The 22,908-nt window shown below is 34.9% G+C and overlaps 1 protein-coding gene across 2 annotated transcripts; it reads right to left on the bottom strand.

Moving 5' to 3' along the window:
• Window positions 1-2,718: 2,718 nt before the first annotated feature.
• On the bottom strand, window positions 2,719-12,483 carry LOC105788315 (phosphoglycolate phosphatase 1A, chloroplastic). 2 transcript variants are annotated; one of them, XM_012615147.2, is made up of 11 exons: window positions 12,119-12,483; window positions 11,593-11,660; window positions 11,277-11,369; window positions 11,131-11,202; window positions 10,639-10,734; window positions 5,618-5,677; window positions 5,399-5,451; window positions 4,919-5,016; window positions 3,902-4,001; window positions 3,188-3,291; window positions 2,719-3,056 (listed from the first exon to the last, which is right to left on the bottom strand). In XM_012615147.2, exons 1-11 carry the CDS (start codon window positions 12,420-12,422, stop codon window positions 2,950-2,952), a joined length of 1,155 nt encoding a protein of 384 aa, XP_012470601.1. In that variant the 5' UTR covers window positions 12,423-12,483; the 3' UTR covers window positions 2,719-2,949. The 2 variants fall into 2 exon arrangements, with proteins under 2 accessions (XP_012470601.1, XP_052482620.1); XM_052626660.1 differs by having other exon boundaries at window positions 10,663-10,734; window positions 12,119-12,480.
• Window positions 12,484-22,908: the final 10,425 nt, after the last annotated feature.

Raw genomic sequence — 22,908 nt, 5'->3', positions numbered from 1 at the left:
AGCGTGGCCATATATTTCTAGTCTCACTCCATCAACTGGCCCAAGATATTACTCCCATTATGTAATAGAGATAAACTCTATCTTGATCAATCATATCCCACTACATAGATTGTGGCATACCCAACATCAATCTTTATAGTCCAACTATTACGGTAGACGCTTGACTGTATCAAAATATACGACTCATGATGTTGGGACAATGATGATTTCAAGTTTGAGGATCATATACATAGTTATCGCTATGAGCAATGTTTGTGACTATTACATAATAATTCAAGAAACATACTCAGGGCGGGTCAATTCAATATATTGTTCTCTAACACATACTCATGAATTGATTTTGACATCCCTATGTCAATGTGTTAGTTCGATATGTCAAATCGAAATTGCAAAGAGGGGGTGAATTGGCTTATAAAAATTTTGTGAAACCAAAGAGAGAAAATTAAAATATGAACACGATAATTTAGAGTGGTTCGACCCCAATTGCCTACTCCACTACCTTAGCTTTCCACAACTAAGGATTTTTCCAAATTCACTAATTTGATAACCTTTAAGGACAAGGTTTAACTTTACAACTCCCTTAAGATTTCTACCCCAAATCTTAAGACACAAACCCTCTCAAGAAAATACAAATAAGCAAACAAAGAAATAATCTTTACAATATCAAACTGTTTGCAAATTAAGCTCAAATACAATAAAATACACTTGAGCAAAAGAATAGAAGTAAATCTCACAAGTGTATGTAAGAAGAATATGAAAATAGTGAGCTCAAAGGTTGTTTGATTGATGATTTTAGCTTTAAAGTTTTTTCTTGCTTTTGAAGGAACTTTAGGAGTTGATATTTATACCCCCTAATTGATTTCCAACCGTTGAGGTTGTTGGTGTCATGAATAGAGCCGTTGGGAATGTAAAAACCAGAGCATTTATTTCACCTGCAACACCGAGTATCGATACCATATGAAAGGGTATCGATATTTTTTACAATAAATGCTAAATTCAGTGACCGTTGGAGATTTGTTATCGATACTAAAAATATTTTTATCGATACTTATAAAAAGGTATCGATACCGGATCGATAATTTGTAAGTTTTGTGAGAAACATAATACTAATTTTGTATCATTATTACGATAGGGTACCGATATTTTAAAAAATATAGATACTTATCAAAATTGTATCGATACTTAATAAGGTTTGTCAAAAACAAAATGCCATTTTGGTATCGCTTTTAAGAAGGGTATCGATAATTCATAAAATATCGATACTTTTTGGCCTGGAGCAATTTTGACTTGTTTGAAAATTGTTTTGACTTGATAAAATGATAAAACACTTTCTTACTTAGTTAAAATTGTTTAGCTTGATTTTAAATTTGTTTCAAAAATTTTCTAAGAGTTCAAAGTAGATATTTAAAATTTTTATCTCTTAAACTTCAATTTTAAATAATTCATTTTGCTCCCCCAGATCCAACGGTACAAATTGAATTACTTCAACGATCGAGATTAGTGCCTATCTCTAAAATGAGAGTCATAAGGGATTTAAACCCTATACACCTTTATCCTTTAGAATATACAATAATTACCCTGGTAACTCTTGTTTTCCTAGAGTGTTTCACTAGGTCACCAAGGCTTTAAGTAGATAAGCTTCTTCACATGTTCCATGAATCGGGCCAGTTTAAAAGAGTTAAATAACCACATTTAATCAGTTGACCTCCATAGGACATTCTGTGTGCATTCGTCATGAGCATTGATCTAGAGCCCATGACACTAGCACCTCGAAAATGATGTCATATGATTTTAAAATGTGTCCAAAGCTTTAAGAATATTAAAAGTTATGGAATTTTTATTAAATCTAACAAACGTTAATTTTGATTAAAAGAAAAAAAATCAAAAGTAAATTTTGTGTCATGACATCACTTATTTGTGATGATTGTCAAACCATGTAAAAGGTGTCACAATCTAAAAAAAAAAATTCAAATGCTATAGGTGTAACCTAATATAGTGAAATTACATTTTCATAACCAAGCAAAATTGATTATTATATCATACAAAACTAGAGAAATGACGAGACATGTGACTGGACATGTCAACGCGCAAGGTGGCTTGCCCAAGGGCAAGTATTTTGTTCTCGACCTAGTTCAACCCAATATGAATTTAAATTAAATAATTTAAAAATATTTTTGCTTAATTTAATTATAAAATTTTATAAATATTAATACAAATTATGTTTTTAATATTTTATTATTTGTAAATAGTAAAAAGTAAAATAAATAAATTAATATAAGCCCGAGTTTCTTTTTAATGTTAGGTCACAACTCGACCAAGCCCAATTCATGGACATATGTGTGGGCAAAGAATACTTAGATTTTGAAATTTCTAAGTTGGAAAAAGAATTTGAAATTCTAATTTTGAACTATCAAAAAGTTTGACGTCGGATTTGCCAAAAAAATGATTTGCGACTCCAAATTCAATGCCTCCTCCCCCCCTTCCACAAAACTAAGTTATAAACGGATCAAAAAGGCAAGTCTCCCTTCTTGACAAGAGAAGATTGTTTTGATTCAAGCATTTCCAGACTTGAACGGGTATCCCTTCTGAGATTATTCACTTAGTGACTTCTTCCACCATAACATGAAACTAATGTTAAACATCCAATTTCATAGTACAAAACTATGCTCTTTTAATTTGCAATTATTTTTTGGATAAATTGAAGAGCGTACCACAATCTTTAAAAAACCCCTTATAATTTGCAGTTATAATTTTCAAATAGCGAAAGAATAATCTACATTGCATCATTCGTTGATACAATTTAAAACTGTTTTTAACCATTGCCCTTAATACAGAAATTTTTGCATGGCCACAAAATGGAAGAAAGAATAGAATTTGCAAAGGGCTACTATATCTGATGGTAGTAGTTGGCAAACTAGTAATGCAAGAGAAAACAAAGTCCTTGCATCATCACAGTGTTGCAGCCTTGATAGAAAGAAAATCTGAGATCTTATTGGTGTAGAAATCAGGTTGAATGGAATTGCTGGGGCTTTGAAGCATTGACAAACTTGTCACGCCTATTAAAAGAAAGATGGAACAAAAAAGGAAAAACTTCATTATAGATGTGTATTGCACCACAAGGTTTTTTTTATTATTATCTACCCGACCTGAGATTGGAAGAAGAATCACAATGCAGTATTGGCTATACCTGAGAGAACAAGAAGAGTTTTGCAGCCACCGTTTTGCCCAAACAGAATGTCAGTATCTAATCTGTCCCCAACCATGCATATCTGTGACTTGAGGATGCCAAATCTGTTAACATAAAAACAATGCTATTAGAGAGCAATACCTATGATTTACAACTAAACAGTTTCCAGTGTCCATTTGCCTAGCATCACTGCAGCCCTTGTAAATTAGACATTCTCCCGACAGTGTTCAATCAGCTGTGAAGCAATCTATTGTTTGATGAGGCAGTCAAGTGTGAAAAACACCAAAAATGGAAAAGGAGAAGCATTTGACAACAGATGCAAATTGCAATCAGAAAAACGGTCCAGAAAGAGAAAGAGGATCATGTCTTCAGCTCTTTGCTACCTTATTTATAAGCACACTTCTATCAAGGCTGATAAAAATCTAGTTAACTCCATCGCTTTGTATGTCTATCACAAAGGATTTTCTGACGCATTTCAACTCTACTTAAATCAAATTCATGTTTGTTCCCTACCGATAAAAATACAGTAAAATTAGTAACAAATTAAGACTTCCAGTATGGTATCTTACAAATAATAGGTATAGCAGTATAATGCCTACTTGGGAACTTAATAACCATTGTAACAATTACACCAATTCCCCTGCAGTCATGTTATCACTTGCTAAAGAAGCGAGAAGAAAAAGAAAAAATGTATATAAAAATTAAAAAACATACTTGTTTGCGAGGTAGTCCATCATAAAAGTTGAGGGCTTTCCCACAACAAGTGGCTCACGTTGAGTAGATCCACAGATGGCACCAACCATAGAACCACCACCTGAAATCAAGTATTGTCCTATAGGTGAATTACAGAGTTAGGAAAAATGATTGTTCATAAGAATATGTTCATACACCAAATTACGATGAATGAGTTTTAAGGATACATATCTTCCTAGAATGCCAAACGAACACATCACCTTGCAATTATGAAAGCTTCGAATCATACTCTTCTGCTAATTTGTATAATAGTTAAACCTCAAAAATGCTGAGTTTTCTTTTTTGGATATTTCATTTCAATTGACAAACTAATGCACGTGATTTTTTATACTACTTTATGGCAAAACAGTCTTCAGCAAAATTTGAACCATAAACTAATGTTGACATATTTTCTAAGGACTTATTTCCCTTGAAAATAATTTTAGGCTGACTCCTGGGATTTAGGAAAGACATTTAGCAGAGCTAACAAGTATCGATGTCTCTCGAAGCATTATAACAACAGGAAGATATCCCATGTACCAAAAAGGAAAAAGGTACTGAGATATCAAAGGACGCAGAACTTTTGAGAATAGGGGAAAAAATGGAGAAGCAAAGCACCAGCATATAAGAAAAAGAAACATGAAAAACATTCGGTAAGAAACAATATTCAGCCTTCGTTTCCAATGTACCCTGAACAATTTTAACTTATCAATCTTAACAAAAGAAACAACTCACTTAATGTGATGGGATTGTCTTGGTGGAACTCAGCAAATTAGTTACCAAATTGTTCTCCCCGGCCCCTCCCCAAACAGTTAAAATAACCAAACTACTTGGCTCAATACTAGGTGAATGTAAAATGCTGTTTTGATAATTTATGGTCCAGAGTTCAGATAATACATCATAAGTACTTAATTCACAAGAGTTTTACCAAATGTTTATAGGAGAAGCAAATGAAGTTGTGAAACACAAAAGTCCAGTTAAGGGAAAAGTGAATAGAACCTGCCCATTCCTGAGCATCTGTGAGATGAGTGACAGCATCACGATTTGTAGCAATGAAAAGACAACCAGGATTTTCACGGATACAAAGTGTCCCATACCTCCATTAATTGAATAAAACAATTAGTAACCTCATAAAAATAACAAAACCATAAATATTTAGCTTGCATGTATTTGTTAAAATAATTATGTATACAATGTAGTAGTACACAATCCTCTATTGAAAGTTTGACTCATCACTTTCATTTCCAAACCCTTACATTAAGAGCATTAATTTAGTCCCAAGAATTGCAGTTCACTTAGATTAAAATATGTCATTTTTCAACTTAAACCATCACTCCTTAGCTACCATTCAGCAGTAATGTGAAATAAAATATTCATTGATCTATTTAATCCTGTTTGTTGTAGGTATCCTCTGGGTATGTAAACTGTTTGCCAGTCATGTGCACATACAGTTGTGTTATTAGAAAGTGAAGAACTTACTGGACTTTGTAGTAGTTGAAGTATCGATCAAATCCAACAACAACAGCCCCAACCTATATAGCAAAAATGAAAGTTCAAAAGCTGCTTTCTGTTTGCTTAGACCCAAGAAGTTAACATTAAGGCCATTGAGACAATTTCATTTTCATGGTTTCAGTAGTTTAAGGAAAAAAAAAGGAAAGCAAGACAAAGAGACAGCTAAGAAACAAGATAAGACTTCACATCTTTATCATGCTCCATTAAAAACCCTGGCTTCAGTTCTATCTTCTTTCCACCGTCCTCCTGCAAAATAATTAAGACATAGCATAAAAATATGCCAAGAGAAAACCACATAAAAGATGGCAGATAAAATAAAAATGCTACTAAGGAGTGAATTCAACATGATTGTCAAGTGCTATGGTTTGTATGGTTAGACCACATCCCTGCTGCCCAAACTTACTACACAGCCTGTGGGTGCAAATTACAGCAGTAAAACCCCTCAAGCAAAATCAAACATGTCAAGGATCATTTCCAATTGAGTATTAAAAGCTTGGAAATATAACATGGTGCACAGAAGTTTAAATCAATATATTATCATCAATACAGATCTTTGTGCCAGCTGAATACATGGCATACTGCCCTGCCTATTTCAGTTTTCAATAAAGAGTGATTTTGAAAACAGGAAAAATGAAGAAAACCTAAAACAAAAATATTAGGATCTGCTATATCCTTTTTCTTCTTATATCGAATAAGTAAGCTTGTAGCAATTACTTTTACCTAGTTTGTTCAACAGAAAGTCTAAATTTTCATCATATCAAGAGATGACAGACTCCATAGAGTAAAGCAAAGTTGTTCAGTTAGGAAACATATCAAGTAGGGATATCAATCTTACAATCAAATTTGTCGAGGTATTAGCATAATATTAGGGATTGTAAGTATGTGACTTAGGCTGTCAATTAGGATTGTAGATATTTCTTTCCTTATTTCGTATGTGTTTTGAGTGTATAAATACCTATGCTAGAAAGAAGTATGACGAAGGCATTTTTATTCAAAATTATATTTTTTTTCTTTATTTTTTGTTCAAGCGGCAGCAGCCAAAAACCGTTTCTTTTTTTTCTTCTCTTTCTCTCTTTTCTTTTTAAATTAACATGGTATCAAAGCCAGGTTATTCTCACCACACCTACCATTGAAGAGCCCACCCTTTGTCAAACTTTCTGACCAAGCACCGTCGTCAAAAGCCGCACATGTTTCTCCCACGTACCGTCACAAACTTCTAGACTGTCTCCAATGCGTTGGCGCATGGGCCGCCCTTCGACCACCATCTTTTGTCTCAAACCTCCCAAAACTCTCGCTCTGCAATTCCAAATCTGGTGCTGTTATCCACCTATCATTCCGACTCTCTTGGTATTTCTTCTTGACATTCTCTCTCTAATTTTAGCTGAAACTTCAGGGGATAAATCAGTCATATTATTTGGGAAAGATTATGATGAATACTTGAAATAGAAAGCATCAAAGTAGCAGTCATTCTCTTCCTCCATGGTTTCTGTTAGATCAGGTAATTCCTTTGCTTGCCTTACACAGTCATTCGATACCTTTTAGATACTTGATTCAAGTGCTTCTGATCACATTTTCGGTAGCAAGATCCTTTTCTCTTCTCTTATCCCTCTTTTAACTTCCTCTACAGCTACACTTGCTAATGGATCCAAAACTGTCATTAAAGGGGTGGGAGAAATCTGTCTTCTTCCTTCCATTCCATTAGTGTTAGTTTTGTACACCCCAGAATGTCCATACAATTCAAATTCCATTAGTAAACTTTTCAAACAATTTAATGCAGAGTTATCTTTTATTCCCATTCTGATTGTGTAGGATCGGAGTACGGGGAAGATAATTAGTGAAGGACGTAAGTCACATGGATTATATTATCTTTCTTGTGCTGCAACTTCAACCATCTTGTCTTCCAATACTTCTATTGATCTTCATAGTCAATTAGTCATCCTAGCCTCTCCAAACTTAAAAGAATGATTCCTACTTTTTCTAAGTTATCTTCTTTAGAATGTGAGTCATGTCAACTTGGTAAACACACTCCCACTTCTTCAAAACAATTGAATAAAAGAGCCTCATCTTTATTTAGTCTTGTTCATTCTCACATATGGGGTTCGAGTCGTGTTGGTACAACCTTTGGTTTCTATTATTTTGTTACTTTGTTAATGACTATTCTCATTACACCTAGTTATTTCTAGTGAAAAATAAGTTTGAACTGCTTGATATTTTCAAAAAAGTTTATGCTTAGATTTTTAATTAATTTGGTGTTTCTATTAAAGTTTTGCGTAGTGATAATGCGCCAGAATATAAAATATCTTAACCTCTTCAGGAATTCATGGCCCCTAAAAGGATCATCCACCAAGTTTCTTGTTTATATACCCCACAGAAAAATAGAGTAGTCGAGTGTAAAAACCACCACCTCAATGAAACTGTTTGTACTACGCTTATTCATCATCAAGTCCCACTTTGTTTTTGGGGGTGTTGTCCTTACTTCTTGTTCTTTGATTAACCGTATGCCTTCCTCTGTCTTACAAAGTCAAAGTCCTCATTCCATTGTCATCCCTGATCAGTCATCCCCGATCAATCGTCTTGTCCTCTCTCTACTTGGCTTTTTAGTTGTACTTGCTTTGTTCATAACTATACACCAAGATAAGACAAACTTCTTCCCAAGGCTATTAAATGTATCTTCTTAGGGTACTCTCGACATCAAAAGGGTTACAAATGTTACGATCCTATTACAAACATTTTGTTTTTGCTGATGTAACCTTCTTTGAGGCTACTCCATATTTCTCCTGTACATCTCTAATCCAAAATGAAATTGTTGAAGCCCTCCCAACTCCTATCTTTCCTATTGCTAATAATACACCTTCCACTAAATCTCTTCATGTTTATTCTCTTCGTGCCAGTTCACATGCTCCTAATCTTCCTTCTGCAGATACAAGTCAGGTAGCTATTCCAAGTGACTTATCTCCTACATTACCATCTTTTCCACCTCCAATTCTACCTCAAACGGAAGAACACGCTCCACCTATTGCTCTTAGAAAAGGTATCCAATCATCTCAAAATTCTTATCCAATTTACATTTGTTTGATTTATCATCGTTTATCACCATCTTATTATGCCTTCACCTCATCTTTATCCAATGTGTCTATACCTAAAATTGTTAGCGTGGCAAAGGCTGATCTTGGATGGCAACAAGCTATGGTGGAAAAAATGAATGCTCTTAATGCTAATCATACGTGGGATCTTGTCCCCTTATCACCGAGAAAGACTATTGTTGGATGTCGATGGGCATACACAATTAAAGTCGGTTCGGATGGGAAGATAGACTGGTTAAAGGTGCATCTGTTTGCTCAAGGTTTTTCACAAACTCCTGGTCTTGATTATGGGGGAACTTTCTCGCCAGTTGCTAAGATCACTTCAGTTCGCCTCTTGATCTCCCTTGCCGCAATGAATAGTTGGAGTATTCATCAGCTACACATTAAAAATGTTTTTCTTTAGGGGATTTAAATGAGGAAATTTATATGGAGCAACCATCTGGATTCATTGCTTAGGGGGAGTCTGGACTAGTATGTCGGTTGAGGAAATCTCTGTATAGTTTAAAACATTCCCCGAGAGCTTCGTTCAGATGATTCAGTGTTGTCATCAACAATTTGGGATGAAAAGGAGAAAAGCTAATCATTGTCTTCTATCGTCATAACACTCATGGTAAGTGCGTCTATTTGGTTGTTTATGTGGATGATATTGGTATCACAAGTGATGATCACGAAGGAATAATGCAACTCAAGCAACATCTTTTCAACATTTTCAAACTAAAGATTTGGGAAAGTTGAACTATTTTTTGGTATTGAAGTGGCACAATCAAACACAAGCATTATGATCTCTCAAAGGAAGTATGTGTTGGATATTTTGAAAGAAATAGGAAGGCTGGATTGTAAACCTGTTGGTTCACCTATGGATCCTAATGTCAAGCTTATTCCAAGACGGGGAGCCTTTAAAAGATTCTAGCCAATATTGAAGGTTGGTTGGGAAATTGAATTATCTTACTATCACACATCCTGATATTTCTTTTCAGTGTGGTTAGCCAAATTCTTTAAGCTCCATGTGATAGTCACTAGAATGTCGTAATGCGCATCCTTCAATATGTCAAAGGTGCTCCTACACAAGGTCTGCTGTATGGAAATAAGGGACAAACACAGGTAGTTGGATGGGCAGGATCTCCTTCAGATAGGAGGTCTACTTCAAGATACTGTGTCTTCATTGGAGGGAATTTAATATCATGGAAAAGCAAACGGCAAGATGTGGTTGCAAGGTCAAGTGCAGAAATGGAGTATTGAACTAAGCCTCTAGTCACTTGTGAACTTATCTGGTTGAACCAGTTTCTTCGGGAGTTAAGATGTAAAGTTGACAGCCCAATGAAGCTAATATGTGATAATCAAGCAGGATTACATATTGCTACAAATGTGGTGTTTCATGAAAGGACGAAACACATACAGATAGACTGTCACTTTGTCAGAATAAAGATCAAGTCAAAGTGTATTGCTACTAGTTTTGTCAATTCTAATGATTAGTTAGCTAACATTCTTACTAAATCTCTTAGGAAACCTCGGATTCAGCATATATGTTACAAGCTAGGAGCATATGATCTATACACTCCAGAATGAGGGGGAGTGTTGAGATATTAGCATAATATTAGGGATTGTACTTATGTGATTAAGGCTACCAATTAGGATTGTATAGTTTTCTTTCCTCATTTCGCGTTCGTTTTGAGTGTATAAATACCTATGCTAAAAAGAAGTATGATGAGGGCATTTTTATTCAAATTTCTATTTCTCTTCTCTCTTTTTTGTTCAAACGGTAACAGCCCAAATTGGCAGCAGCCAGCAACCGTTTCTTTTCTTCTCTTTCTCTTTTCTTTTTCTCTCTTTTCTTCTTAAATTAACACAATTAATCAAACAGCAGCTACTAGCATCTTTTGATGACTTGTGGGATGAGGAGAGGGCTATGGTAGAAGAAATTCACAAAAGCCTACTTTTTTGTTGTATTACTGCTAACTTTCATCTTTAATTTAGTGAAATGATCCTTAGACTGTTTAGAAGAGTTTAACAAATTAATGAGAGGACATCAAGAAATTTATTGCTATTTTCCTTGTATTTATATATATTATATATTATCAGAGAGCTTTGCAGATTCTATCATGTTTCAAGAATAACTGGAATTACATGCAAATTGAAATGCTTGCATACCGGCCCACCAAGGTATTGGAATCCCGCAAGCTCAAGCTCCTTTAAGATGCCATCCTCACCAATGACATAAACCTATATCATGATAAGTTATCAGTCCATAATCATTCATATCAAATCACCAAATTTATAATTAAAAGTAATTTTAGGAAGATGGATCAAAACTGAAATTCGGAAAGCAAGAATACTGAGAACAAATGCTCACTGATATATAAAACTGATAAGATAATGAGGGTAGTAAACAGTGAATGGAAAAAGATGCAACATTTAGTATTATTTATGATATCATAGAAATAGAACATACATGTGATACACACATACATATCGCAAGTGAAGGCATTTAAATAGAGGCTGATAGCATTTTAACCATCTAACACAGTATGCTGAAATTTTGTTGGGCATGCCAGTCCATCTGACAGCAGATTTCCAGTTTTGCTAGGCATACAACTTCAAAAATTCAACAATACTTACTTTTTTATCTTTTGGGAAATTAATGGACTTCAAATATGCAGCAGCAGCAAATGAAGATGCAAAAATTTCCTCCTGAAATCATTAATCAAGTCAGAACTTATGATCGACATCTAGATGTAAACACCAGTGACGATTAACAGACTAACCTCATTAACATTCAGGCCAAGTGTCTCAAATTTTTTACCATATTGTTTCCTGGATTTGGTTGAGTTGTTCGTGACAAAAACCAGTCTCTTTCCCTGAGGAACAATAGGAACAACTTGTCTATTAAGCATAAAACATTGCCCTTTTTTCAATATTAAGTTTGCTGCAGCTTTACTTAATTCCTAATATGGTATTATGTGCTACTTTTTAACTTTAAGGAAGCAAGTTAAACAAGGAAAATAAGATTAACAAAGCAACTTGATTTTACAAATATCCTCGGGGATACAGAAATGCACATATCCAGGCTCAATTACAAACCTTTGACCGAAGCATATCAAGAGTTTCAGGGACTCCATCTATTAATTTATCACCCTTCCATATAACTCCTGCAAAATATCCGTCTATTAGCAAAAATTTCTTTTGGTCACAACATCAATGCCAATCAATAAAGCTAATTATTGGACTCATAACTTGTCAGTTCCATAAAAAACATACGCCTTATCAATTTATCAAGAAATTGATTCCCAGAACAAGGGTTCATTCTTTTTTATTGAATTTCTTAGCATTTCTTAAGCTTGGCTAAAGGTGTCATTGGCAGACAACTATTTTTCTATAATGATGTTAGTCATAGTTACATCATATTTTTCATCAATTTCTGGAAAGCACTTTCAAGCGAATAGCCACATTATTCACTAAAAGTCCATCAATAAGCATTATTAGATAGAAATTAATCAGTACCACCACCATCCATAGACAATACTTTATTTTTCGTTTTATTTTCTAGGAAAGGAAATTAAAAGTAAAACCCATTATAGTGAGATAGAAAAGAAATTAAAAAGATGACCATCACAATCAAAGATGAAAGTCTCGACGGAGGCGATAAGCTCGCTGGCGTTCTCCAAAGGTTGAGCTGATGCCCTTGTTCTTGTTGTAAAACCCTCCATTGATCTAGCAGACTTGTTGGGACTGCAATTGCTAATACTCGTGCATTTGATGGCCAAAGCAGAAGCAGAAAAGGAGCTGAAAGAAGACAACCTTTTGAGACACAAGAACCGATGAGGTGTATTGATCACAAACTTCGAAGATGAAGATGAGGCAGCCGTAATAGAAGCTGCCACTGAAACTGAAACTGCTGCTTTGGTTGCCATCTTCTCCTCCTTTTGTTTTTAATTTCTTTTCTATAATTTTTATTTCAGTTTTATGAAGTGGCGGTAGTTTTGTGGCCGTTATGCTTTAGCAAGTTTGAGTGGTGGCATTTTGCCTTCTCATCCATTTTTGGACCCATAACCTTTTTCTCTTTTTGGTTTTTTTTTTTCTCAGTAGCGGGTAATTATATTTGTGTTTTTCCTTTTCCCTTCTTTCCCTCATTTCATATGGTTAAAAATTTAGGTTAAATTTGACCATAGGTCAGTCAATTATGCTTAAATGTTTTTTTGGTCACTCAATTTTTTAAACTTTCAAAATGATCACTTAATCATATTTGTTCTTTTGGTCCATTTTTGTTAAGCTTTGTTAAATATTTGACAAGAGGGTGAGCTGGTAGTCCAAAAATTAGTATAATAATAAATTTAACCTTTAACTTTTACATATTCTGTCAATTTAGTCATAGTTTTAAAAAAAACCCTCAGCATTACAAATTATCTCAAATTGATCCTAACTTTTAAAAAAATACACAATATTTTTCAAAATATATAACAAATTTAAAAAATATATAAATTACATTAAAATAATAAAACTAACTAAAATCCTCACTTTTTTTTTTTGGTATTCTCCATATCAATTTTACAACCCATGTTCGAGTTTTGTTGAAGCTCCTCCTAACAATATCATTTCCAATGTTCGAACCTCTGCTCTCCCCTTAGGAGTGCAACGTGCCTTACCATTGTACACAACTATTTATTAGTAAATCCTCACTCACTTCTATTCCTCTTTTATTCTCTTTCGATATTGTCGAGCTTCCGCTATCGTTGACACCCAAAATAGAGGCTCTTCAACTTTAATTGACTGAATTTGTTCAGTCTTTCAAGCCAACGACGAAGATTCCTTTAAAGGAAGATATCATAAAGCCTTCAACGTATGTTGCATCCATTGTACCTGACGAATACGATGTTCTTCACCGTCTTCTTTTGGGTGGTTTATTTTTTTCTTTCATGTTGGCGTGAGAAGATCTGAACGTCCACAACATCTCCATGTCATCACTTTTTTAAGATCATTGTGATTCTCTCATTTTTCACATTGTTTATTTAGCTTTTGTGTTTCTTTAGGCTTTACTTCTGTAACACCCTATATATCATAGCCAACACCCAACTCGGTAAGATATTGTCTGTTTTGGGCGCACATGGCCCTCACGACTTTATTCTTAGGAGCGCCCATACACCCCTAAAAGGCCTTTTACCACTTAAGTGTTACTACCCCTTTATATATTCTAGGTCTCTTGTCACGTGTGAATATGATATGTGAATTGTGCAAGTATACACGTCGGATCAAGTAATAAAGTGATAAGTAAGATCGTCTCCGCAGGGATTGGATTAGGTATAAAAGTGGTCAAGTTATTATAACGAATTATTATTAATGCTATGGAAAAACAAAGATAAGTATGCAGCGGTAATTTAAAGGAATAATAATGCGTGTGATATGTGTAACTGATAAATAATAGGAAATGTTATAACAAGTCGAGAGTGAAAATGCAATGGCAATTACAAGAATAATTATGTGAATAATATGCAAACGAATAAATAAATAACCAAGATTCCCTTTGTCTTCAATCTCGCGAACCAACTTAGGTCCAATGATTCACTTTTCATGCAATTCAACCCAACATAGAGGTGTTCAACACTTCCTTCCATTCAATGCTTCAAAGAGTGCCATCTGAATACTTACTTGATAATTGTTGTTATAGGCGAACTCTACCAAAGGTAAATAACGTTCCCAACTTCCTGTGAACTTCAATACATAGCTTCACAACATGTCTTCTAGGACTTGTATCACTCTCTAGAACTGGCTATCTCTTTGAGGGTGATAAGCAGTGTTGAAATTAAGCTTTAAACCCAAAACTTTTTTACAAACTCTTCTAAACTCATGAAGTCAATCGAGGATCTCAATCGAAAGTAATGGAAACTGGTATGCCATAAAGTCTCACAATCTTAACAACGTAAATCTCTACGAGCCTTTGTAGAGTATAACTTGTGCGAACTTCTAGAAAATGTGCACTATTGGTAAGGCAATCTATAATCTCCCAAACAACATCTTTCTTTATCAAAGTTAGTGAAAAATCAAACACAAAATCCGTGGTGATTCTTTCCTACTTCCATTTTGAAATTTTGAGTGGCTAAAGTAGTTCTGAAGGATACTGATGCTCTGCTTTCACCTTCTGACAAACTAAGCATTTCGCCACAAATTTTGTAATAGCTTGCTTTAAACTAGGCCATGAATACAGTTCGTGGAGGTCACGGTACATCTTGTTACTTCCAGATGTTTGGAATTGATAAATTGAACTAAATTATTGTATAGATCGAGAATTGGATCAAACGAAGATAATCGCGAAAAAGCCACAATTATCGACTAGTCCCTGCAGATTCAACTTGTTTGTTGTTTTTGTCAAGTAAGTTTATCTGGTATGATTGTATTTGTATTATGAATTTGTATATATTTGATAGCAATTTAAATATGTTTATGAAATATAATATGATTACGATTATTGTGTATGGATAATGAAATGAGAACTTACTCAAATCGTGGAAGAGCAAATTGTTCAACTAAACACTTTATGGGTAGCAGTGGAAGTACAACTTTGAAAATTCACCAAAAATTGTAGAAATGGATTTACAAGTTGAATTAAACATGAGCTTAAAGATTATTGAGTCTAATTTTGCATAAAAGAAACGTTGTAAGAAATGGGTATGTATATTATGATATATAATGATTTTTATGAGACAAGGTCAGAATGATTTTGTAACACCCCTAACCCGTATCCATCGTCAGATTAGGGCTACGGAGTATTATCGTACAAATAGAACATTAGAACATACATTTCATACATCATTGAAAACATATGTTAATACATTAATTCTATCGTCCCTTAATCGAGCCATTGAGGCTCAAGAAACACCTTAGAAACAATTTGGAACCAACTTGGAAACATTTGGAAATTTTAAGAAAAAGTTAGAAAAATTTGACTACAGGGGTCACACGGCCATGTGGATAGGTCGTCTGCCTCACACGGTTGAGACACGCCTGTGTCTCAGGCCGGGTAACCTTCAAACTAGGGACACACGGCCTTGTCCTAGCTCGTGTCCTCACCAATGTAACTTTTTGAGTAGGGTCACACGACCGTGTCACACGCTTGTGTGCCTGGTCGTCTAACTCTCAAAATAACCTCACACGCCCGTATGCCAGACCTTGTGTTAGGCCGTGTAACTAATGGACTTGCATGCAATAGAACCTACAGAGGATATGGTATGTTGAGTGATTGCACTGTATGCTAGCATGAATTGTGACTTGAATTGTAACACCCTATACTCGGCCCGATCGCCAAGCTCGAATATGAGGATGCCACACCATCGTCTCACATCACTCACAGTACAAATGAGTTCATTCTTACATAAATGTCTTCCATTTTAACATACGTGCAAGTTATGAGTCAAAATTACTCAAATCATCCTTAATACATACTAAACATACATCAAATAGTCTTACACATATAATTAAGCATCCATAGGGCTCATTTAGCAAAATTTGAAAACTGACTACGTAGGTATCGATACTGAAACAAATGTATCGATATTTCTCTTATACGATATCAATACCGATTGGAAAATTGATACCAAAACAATATTCTTTTTCTCGTTTAAAAATTAAACCCCAGAAGTTATCGATACCTTTACTAAAGTATTGATTATTTTACCTCCAGTATCAATACTCATGGTAAGGTATCGATACTAAATTACAATACTGACTTCCTACACATCGAAATATCACAGAGGTATCATTTTTATAACATGGATATCAATACCTCTACTCCAGACCACAAAAATTTAGCAACTTAAGGCATATAATCTATTCAAAATAATAATTACTCAACATGCAACTTTGACCTCATCACAAAACAACCATAACAACGGTTCAATCATCGAAAACAAGTCCAAGAAAGGAATCAACATAGCAAGTTCCAAGTCCATAAATCCTAAGAGCAATAAAGTTATGAAAACATCCAAAACATCATGGCAAAATTTATGCAACAAATCTACCACATTATTCAACGTCCATTGACCATACATACAGTTCATGGCACTTCAACATGGCAAATATTCAAACCAAAACAATACCAATGAAATAATTATAACATCCATCAAAAGTACTAGAAAACTAAACCTATAATATATCATGACGACCACAGTAATAATCGATCAAAGTCTAACCACTTTGTCTTATCCCCATAGTTCAAAGAATAATATTAATACCACCTACGCAAATACTAAAGCCTAACTTGGATCACTTCCTTGGTATCCTTGCACTGCTCACACCGCAAACGCTAAATATCTACAATGGTTAGAGAGAGTAGGTGAGCTTAAACTAGCTCAGTGAATATTAGAGTAACCACAAAGTATACACAATATCAAAGGTTAAACAAGAGCATACTGCAACACATTCACAACCATATTCTAACCAAGTGAAAATAACATATTCATGTTTCATTAAATCATAAAACTAACATATACTCCTACATGCAATTACACTCAACTAGCTTATACATGTAATTCATTTAACAATAATTCATTAAGACCAAACAACGTATACATGCTTTAATAACTCACAAGTCTAGCCTATATATTCACATGCATTCACAAGTTAAATGGAAACGACCCAAACCACAATTACATACGCAATTTACTATAAGAACATACTAACATTTTCATGAAACTTAAATCAACTCATTTAGCATATTATTCACATGTTTATGCATCTATCTCACTTCGTATTATCACAATATATAATATCACATTTAAATAATAATTTGAAACTTGAGGCTATAAAACATAAAAGTGGGCTCTATCACCACACATCGGATGCACGAATCTCCAACACACAAATTGACTAAAAAAGTCGAACATATCCCAAAAGTGAAGCATAAAGCTAACACTTTCCAACACACCAAACATGTCCTATTGAATGGAGTTTAGCTCACATTCCCTTATCTCTCCAACTTGTCCCAGGGCCTCAATATCCAAAAACACAATACATATAGGTGTGTACTCACAATCCTATGGCATGCCAACTATATCCAATTGTTTCAAGAGACCACAAGGCCAAAATATCCACAATTACACATTTTTAATTACTGATTTAACGCACATCATCTCTATTCATATTCATCAATTTACATCAGAACTTGTACACAATGCATGTAACACCCGAAACCTGGCCTAGACGTTATGGCCGAATCTGGGTTTTTCGAAAATTATGTTTTCATTGAAAACACTTCTTGAAATTTCAAACTTCTTGCCATTTAAAACTTGTACAAAACCTCAGTTTGTGCTTTCTTATTTTCAATCGAGGTTTATTAAAGAAACATTGTTACCTTCAAAACTTTATTATTGCGGAAGCTTAATTTAAAACAAATAATTTGTGAAAATGTGTTATTTAAAAATTGAGTTGCGAAAATGTAGTGTTAGAAAACAGTTATTATTTTGGAAAACTGTGTTCTACTTCTAGCAGATATAAATCACAATCACATCAAATCCCAAATTTAAAACCCAGAAATTATAGAGGCCTTATTACAACCCGAATCAAAATTAAAATGATTTAGTAAATGAGAAAATAGAATAAAACATGTGCAGTTGTGTGACCCTTTCTAAGTCCCTCGTAGCTCCAAACTGGCTAACGCTGGGGATTACCTGAAAGGTTAAAAATGGGGTGAGTTTACGAAAACTCAGTGTGTAATCCCCTCATTAAAGAAATTGAATCAAACTAGGCCTGAGCCCTTAACAGTAACAGTATCAGTGTGGACCTTAGCCAATTACAGTAACGGTGGCAAATGGCCTTAGCCCCCATCAGCCTCAGTTGGGCCTGAGCCCAAATCAAATGACACATATCACATATATCTAGGCCTAAGCCCATCTCAATATCAAAATCAGTATATGCGATGCATAAATACCCATACCAATCCTGCACTCCATCTCCTGTCTAACCCTACACTCCTGTGGGGATTAAATAGACCCACCCATTCCTACACTCCTTATGTAGCACCGGTTGCAGCACTAACCAATATTGCAGCAGAGCTGCCAATCACATAATCGGCTAAAAGCCATCGGTGGGGCCACAGTCATCTCATGCGACCCGTGCGATCCTCACATATCAATCACTTCCTTCAATACATGATCCCAACCCTATGCAGTATGTCGTGAATGCAATATGTCAAACTCAGTAACAGTCATATAAATATCATAAAGCAAAACGGTCATACACAGCATAAGGCCATAACAGTCAGTTTACCCTATGGGGGTATTTCGATAATTTTACCCATCGGGGGTATTTCGATAATTTTACCCTTCGGGGGCATTTCAGTAATTTTACCCATCGAAGGTATTTCGGTAATTTTACCCATTAAGGGTATTTCGACAATTTTACCCATTGAAGGTATTTCGATAATTTTACCCATCGAGGGTATTTCAGTAATTTTACCCATCGAGGGTATTTCAATAGTTTTACCCATCGAGGGTATTTTGGTAACTTTACCCATCGAGGGTATTTTAGTAATTTGACCCATTGAGGGCATTTCAATAATTTTACCCATCGAGGGTATTTCGGTAATTTTACCTATCGAGGGCATTTCGATAATTTAGGCTCATTACGACCTAAGCCGATGAAAACGCACATGGGGGCCTCTATAGTCCAACGCCTAGTCTTGTGGGCTCATCTTTCTCGCACGAGCGATCGCACGCTCATGTGGCCTCGACTGTCGTGTTTTCGACTTTTCGGCTTTTGCCGGTTCGTAGAAGAGAGGGTGTGATTACACACCTGCTAAAAGGTGTTGTTTCCACGAACACCCACCTAAAATAACAAGTCCCACAGTTAGATCATAATCGATAGGGTATAACGCCTTTTTAAGAGTACTCAAACCCAGACACCCTCCTTGCCTCAATTGAATTGAAGCCAAGATCGATTACTTCAACCACTTGCAAACCACCACTCCTTGAAGGAACTCTAAAAACGCAATGATGCACACCATAAAAGAAAGGAACAACCAAAGGTCAAGGAAGAATGATATTCAGTTTTGAACAAGAAAGGAGAATAACAAAATACCCAAGTGATAAGTAAAGTCACTTACTAAAAGTCAGAGACTTGCAACGCAGATACGACAAGAAGCAGCAGCGAGGATCAGCCTAGAAGACGATATAATGGTTGGATATTGTTCGGACTAGAGGAGAAAGAGGTTTGGCCAACAAGAAGAAAGAAAATAGAGAGATTCAGCCAAAAGCAAAAAGGAAGAAAAAAGAATAGAGAAAATGAGCAGAAACGACTCGAAATTTGCCAAAATAGGTACCAAACGCAAAAAGCAAAAACTGACCAAAATTTTCACCTGTGCAAGAGAGAAACACTCCAATACCGAATGCTTAGAATGACCAATTCGGCACTTGTATTCCCCATAGCCGAAATTCCTTGAGTGCCAGAGTCCCAAATCGACACAACTCCTCCCCTCCTTAATTTTCTCCACAAATCTCTACCCTTAATCACTCTACTGATTTCTCCTCAACTCCCTCCATGACCAATTCAAACTTCCTTCGATGGTATTCCACTCCAACTCTGCCACTTACGCGGCTCAAGCAGCAAAATAACAATCCATTGCACAACCCAAGACTTAAACCTCAAACCTCCCAATTACACCACATGCCACCTTGCCACTAGACCACAAGCCCTTTTTGTGTCATAAAACAAACACTATTATTGATAAAGCCTATAAACTAGCGTTCCAGATTCATTTTAGGGAAAAACTAAAAATTTTGCCAAGGCCAAGACTTGAACCCAGGCTCTCTTGTAACCTTAATGACGCCACAACCACTAGACCACATGCTTCTTTATGAGATTTTTTTTACACAATACTTTAAAAGGCCTACATCCAAGCATCCAGGGTTTTATCCACTTAAAACCAAAATTTTTGTTGAAGCCCAGGTTTGAACCCAAGACTTTTCCAACTCCTCTCAGGACTCTTAACCACTAAAGAAAACATACTTTTATGCATAGTTTCCTAACCGGTCCCTTGATCAAGGCCCAATACTTCTAGGCCCAAATTTCGAGGCGTTACAATGCATGCTTATTGGATTCACATTTAATTGCACTTTAAGTTCTACAATAATGCTCATTGAGCCATCACATATCTGACCACATATATGTGCATTAAAACTAGTACATCATATATCACATACAAGTATTCTCACATATTGCCTGTCATAGTAATTTCACATTCCACATTTCAACACATATATACTTACCGAAATTTTGCTCGCTTTCATTACATATTTGCATTATTAGCATACCATTATCACTATTATTTGGCATGTATATCATGCCCACAACACAACACAATTCACAATAGTCATCACACATGTCTCATATCACAATATCACATCATAATAATCAATCCACAAAAATTCACATAATCACATAATTGCAAAAATAAAGCAAGGGAAATAGAAAGCTTACACTCGAAACTTAGGATAGGGGTTTAGGTTATTCCTAAGCTCTCGATTAACACTATGAATTGTGTCTACATGTAGCGATTCCAAACACTCACCGATGACGCTTTCGCCTAATTGCCGAAAGCTTAAACTAGCTCTTCCTTGCCTTTATCTTTCCTTGTTGAAGGTTTTAATGATTCCAAAGCTTCAAAAGGTAAATCACACAACAACACAATCAATAATCAGCCGAAAACTCACTTCAAACAATCAAAACACAAGCCTAAGCTAAATTCTCATGTAATTGAAACCTTCAAAATAGCAAACTTGAATTTCAATTATCTCAGCCTATACTTAACCTTTTTTTGCCTAAAACTGATTCTATTTATCTAATTATTCACCTACGATAAATTTTCAACCTTTAAACTACTCAAAACTAACTAATTCATGGTGTTAAAATTTTTGACATGTTTATGGCAATTTTCACAAAAATTCATTAAAACATTTGAAATCTTCAACGAAACTTTAAAGTAAGTTAGTAACCTTCTAATCATGTCAAAACTAATTGAAAAGACTTTGAAACCATGTTTTTCTTCAAAATCCCAAAATCCACCATTAATAACCCATATTTCGGCTTTTATTTAGAATATAAAATTCAATGGCTAAAAACTTTGTTTTAAAGACAAAATAACATTAAAAACTCATAGAAACATGAACGGTTACCTTCGATGGAAGAAAAACGAAGCTTTTGTTGACAATCCGAAAAACCCACAAACTTGATAGTAGAGAAACCTATGGTGTTTTGGGTGTTTTTCTTGATATTTCATGGAGGTTTAAGGCTTGGGTGATGATATAAATCAAAATATTATAGTTTAGAAGATTAAAATAGGCAATTGAGGTTTGAGGTCTCAAAAGGACGGCACAACAAAAAGGAAGAGAATGCTTCTTTCTTTTCTTTTATTCACGTCAAAACTAGGCTGAAAAAAGGGAAATATGGATTGATCTTTAGACCCTTTTAAAAATTAGTCCACTTTTCAAATAAAAGGTCTTTTGAAACTCATTTTTAAAAATTGATTTAAGTTTTTAAAAGCCATAGACGAAAACATTTTTGGTTTACTATGCTACGAAAGTTTTGAGGATGCTAGAGCTAAACTCCCAAAAATACCCTCAAAATTTCTAGACCCAATTTTGGGGTGTGACATGAATTGTCAAATTATGCTTTTGTGTGTTGTGGTATGATTGAGCATTTTCTAAATGAAGTTTGAAGGGGATATGACTTGTTAGAAATGAGAAATAGCCCAAAATGCACAAACTAGCATGTTTGGTAATGACCAAATTAGAAACTGCAGTCGACGTTGCAACGACGTTCGGTTGTCGTTGTGATGAGGAATCGACGTCGAGACATCCTATGTCATGTCGTCGGGACGTGAGGCCTCCTTCAAATCATGTTGCAATGTGGTAATTGTGTCGTCACGACTTAACACACAATTCGTTTACGATTTGGTTTTCTAGCATTGCAATTCAATCCTAATTTTGAAGTAATGCAATTAGAGTCCAAAATGTTATAGAATGCTTTGAAAACATACATACCTGAAATTTAGATGTTTAATTTCATAAATCCACCGGTAACTTTGTAATATTATTTTTATATTATGTCATCCTTTCAATTTAGTCCCTAAGACTCTTGTTTAAAAATTAATTGAGAAATATTAGTTGGTCCAAACTGATTCTCTCAATAATGTTTTAATATGATTTTTGAATTAAAATTTATTTTTAAATTATTGTTATACGAGTGTTTTCATACGTTGGATGTGAAATGACGATTTTTCCTTGGTTGCAATTTGAATGATCTTTGTTAGTTAAAACATGCAATTAGGTTTTGTTTGTTTATCCATAATTATGTAGGAGTTAATTGCATGTCTAGCAGTTCCGTTATCGATTAGATAAGTAGGAAAAAAATTTA

Source organism: Gossypium raimondii, chromosome 2 (assembly GCF_025698545.1).
Source record: "Gossypium raimondii isolate GPD5lz chromosome 2, ASM2569854v1, whole genome shotgun sequence".
NCBI classification, from domain to species: domain Eukaryota; kingdom Viridiplantae; phylum Streptophyta; class Magnoliopsida; order Malvales; family Malvaceae; genus Gossypium; species Gossypium raimondii.
The sequence above is the reverse complement of the archived record's forward strand: the minus strand, read 5'-3'. Positions and strand labels throughout refer to the sequence as shown.